At 36.8% G+C, this 1,397-nt stretch overlaps 1 protein-coding gene across 1 annotated transcript in view; it reads right to left on the bottom strand.

The window, feature by feature from the left end:
* Positions 1-1,397, bottom strand: part of MYO3A (myosin IIIA) — a gene marked incomplete at its 5' end in the record, with an annotated part of 153,542 nt that overhangs the window by 44,616 nt on the left and 107,529 nt on the right. Inside the window, one exon of the mRNA XM_006100272.3 lies at positions 1,115-1,238. Coding sequence (XP_006100334.1) covers positions 1,115-1,238 — 124 coding nt within the window. The remainder of the gene's footprint in view (positions 1-1,114; positions 1,239-1,397) is intronic.

The raw sequence follows: 1,397 nt of genomic DNA, 5'->3' as shown, positions 1-1,397 counted from the left end.
CTATAAGACTGTCTCCACAACTCCTTTGTGTGTATGTGAGAGAAAAATGTGTGTGTGTGTGTGTGTGTATGTGTGTGATGGCAAACCCCTCACAAGATCAATTTGAGCATAAAAACAAAAAACAAACAAAAAAACAACAACACAAAACCCTGGCAGGGTAGCTCAGTTTGGAGCATCATCCCATACACAAAAAGGGTGAAAAAGCTTCTGCACAGCAATGGAAACTATCAATGAAATGAAAAGGCAACCTGCCAAATGGGAGAAAATGTTTTCAAATTATATATATGACAAGGGGTTAATTCCCACAATATATAAAGAACTCATTACAACTCAATAGCAAAATAACCCCAAACAACATAGTTAAAAAATGGCCAAAGACCTGAATAGATATTTTTTCAAAGAAGACATACAAATGGTCAACAGGTTTATGAAAAGATGCTCAACTTCATTAATCAGGAAAATGCAAATCAAAACCACAATGAGATACCACCTCACACCAGTTAGAATGGCTACTATCAGACAGACAAGAGATTTCTTTTCCACAACTCCTACAAGAATTTAAGGATAAGGATTTTGTGTCACTTACCTATGTGTCCCCACTGCTTAGCATAAAACCAACCGTATAAATGAATTCAGGTTGGTCTGTGAATATCCACTTAGAAATACAAGTATGAAGGTTCAGGTGGAAAAAGGGCTAAGGTGCTATGCGTGAAAGATTAAATTATAACTTAGAAGCCAATGGCCTGTTGGTTATGAAGACCATGGAAATGAATGAGGGGGCCCAGGGACAATATTTAGATGTAGAGGATTTAAGAATGGGGAGAGGAGAAGCATTAGCAAAGGGCACTCAGAATTAGGAGCAGAAACACAGAGAGCAGTGTGGCAGAAGCCCAGGAAGAAAAAAAATTGAGAAAGAAAGTGTGATCATCACTGTGAAATGCCAACAAACTCCCCTGGAGGATAAAATACTTGAAAGTAGGAAGGAGTGTTCACTGACATTTATGCATCAGTATTAGGACCTGCTGGGTACAAGAAAGACTGTGAACTTTACTTGGTAACTATAGATTTGAAAATTCTACAGTGTCAAAGTGGTATATAAATGACATTATTATACCTTTTATTTTCAAAGTTTTTCTTGTAGTCAAATTCCTGATCGTGAGTCTGAACGGTTGTTACTGCTGTGTTTTTGGTGTTAACGATTTCTTTTCTTTGCTTCCTGGCTAGAAGTCCTCTTGCAGCTGAAACATATAAGGCCCAGAGTAGTGTTAATCTTAACAAATAAAAGACCTTTTATTTGAGTAGAACAAATATTTTTTTTGGCCATCAATGTCAAGAGGAAATGAAATGAAAGGCTCCAAATAGAACAGGTCATAAAAATATATGGAACTCATTAACAG

The sequence above is a fragment of the Myotis lucifugus genome, unplaced genomic scaffold (genome assembly GCF_000147115.1).
Source record: "Myotis lucifugus unplaced genomic scaffold, Myoluc2.0 scaffold_306, whole genome shotgun sequence".
In the NCBI taxonomy this organism is placed as follows: Eukaryota; Metazoa; Chordata; class Mammalia; order Chiroptera; family Vespertilionidae; genus Myotis; species Myotis lucifugus.
This window is presented reverse-complemented; position numbering and strand designations above follow the sequence as displayed.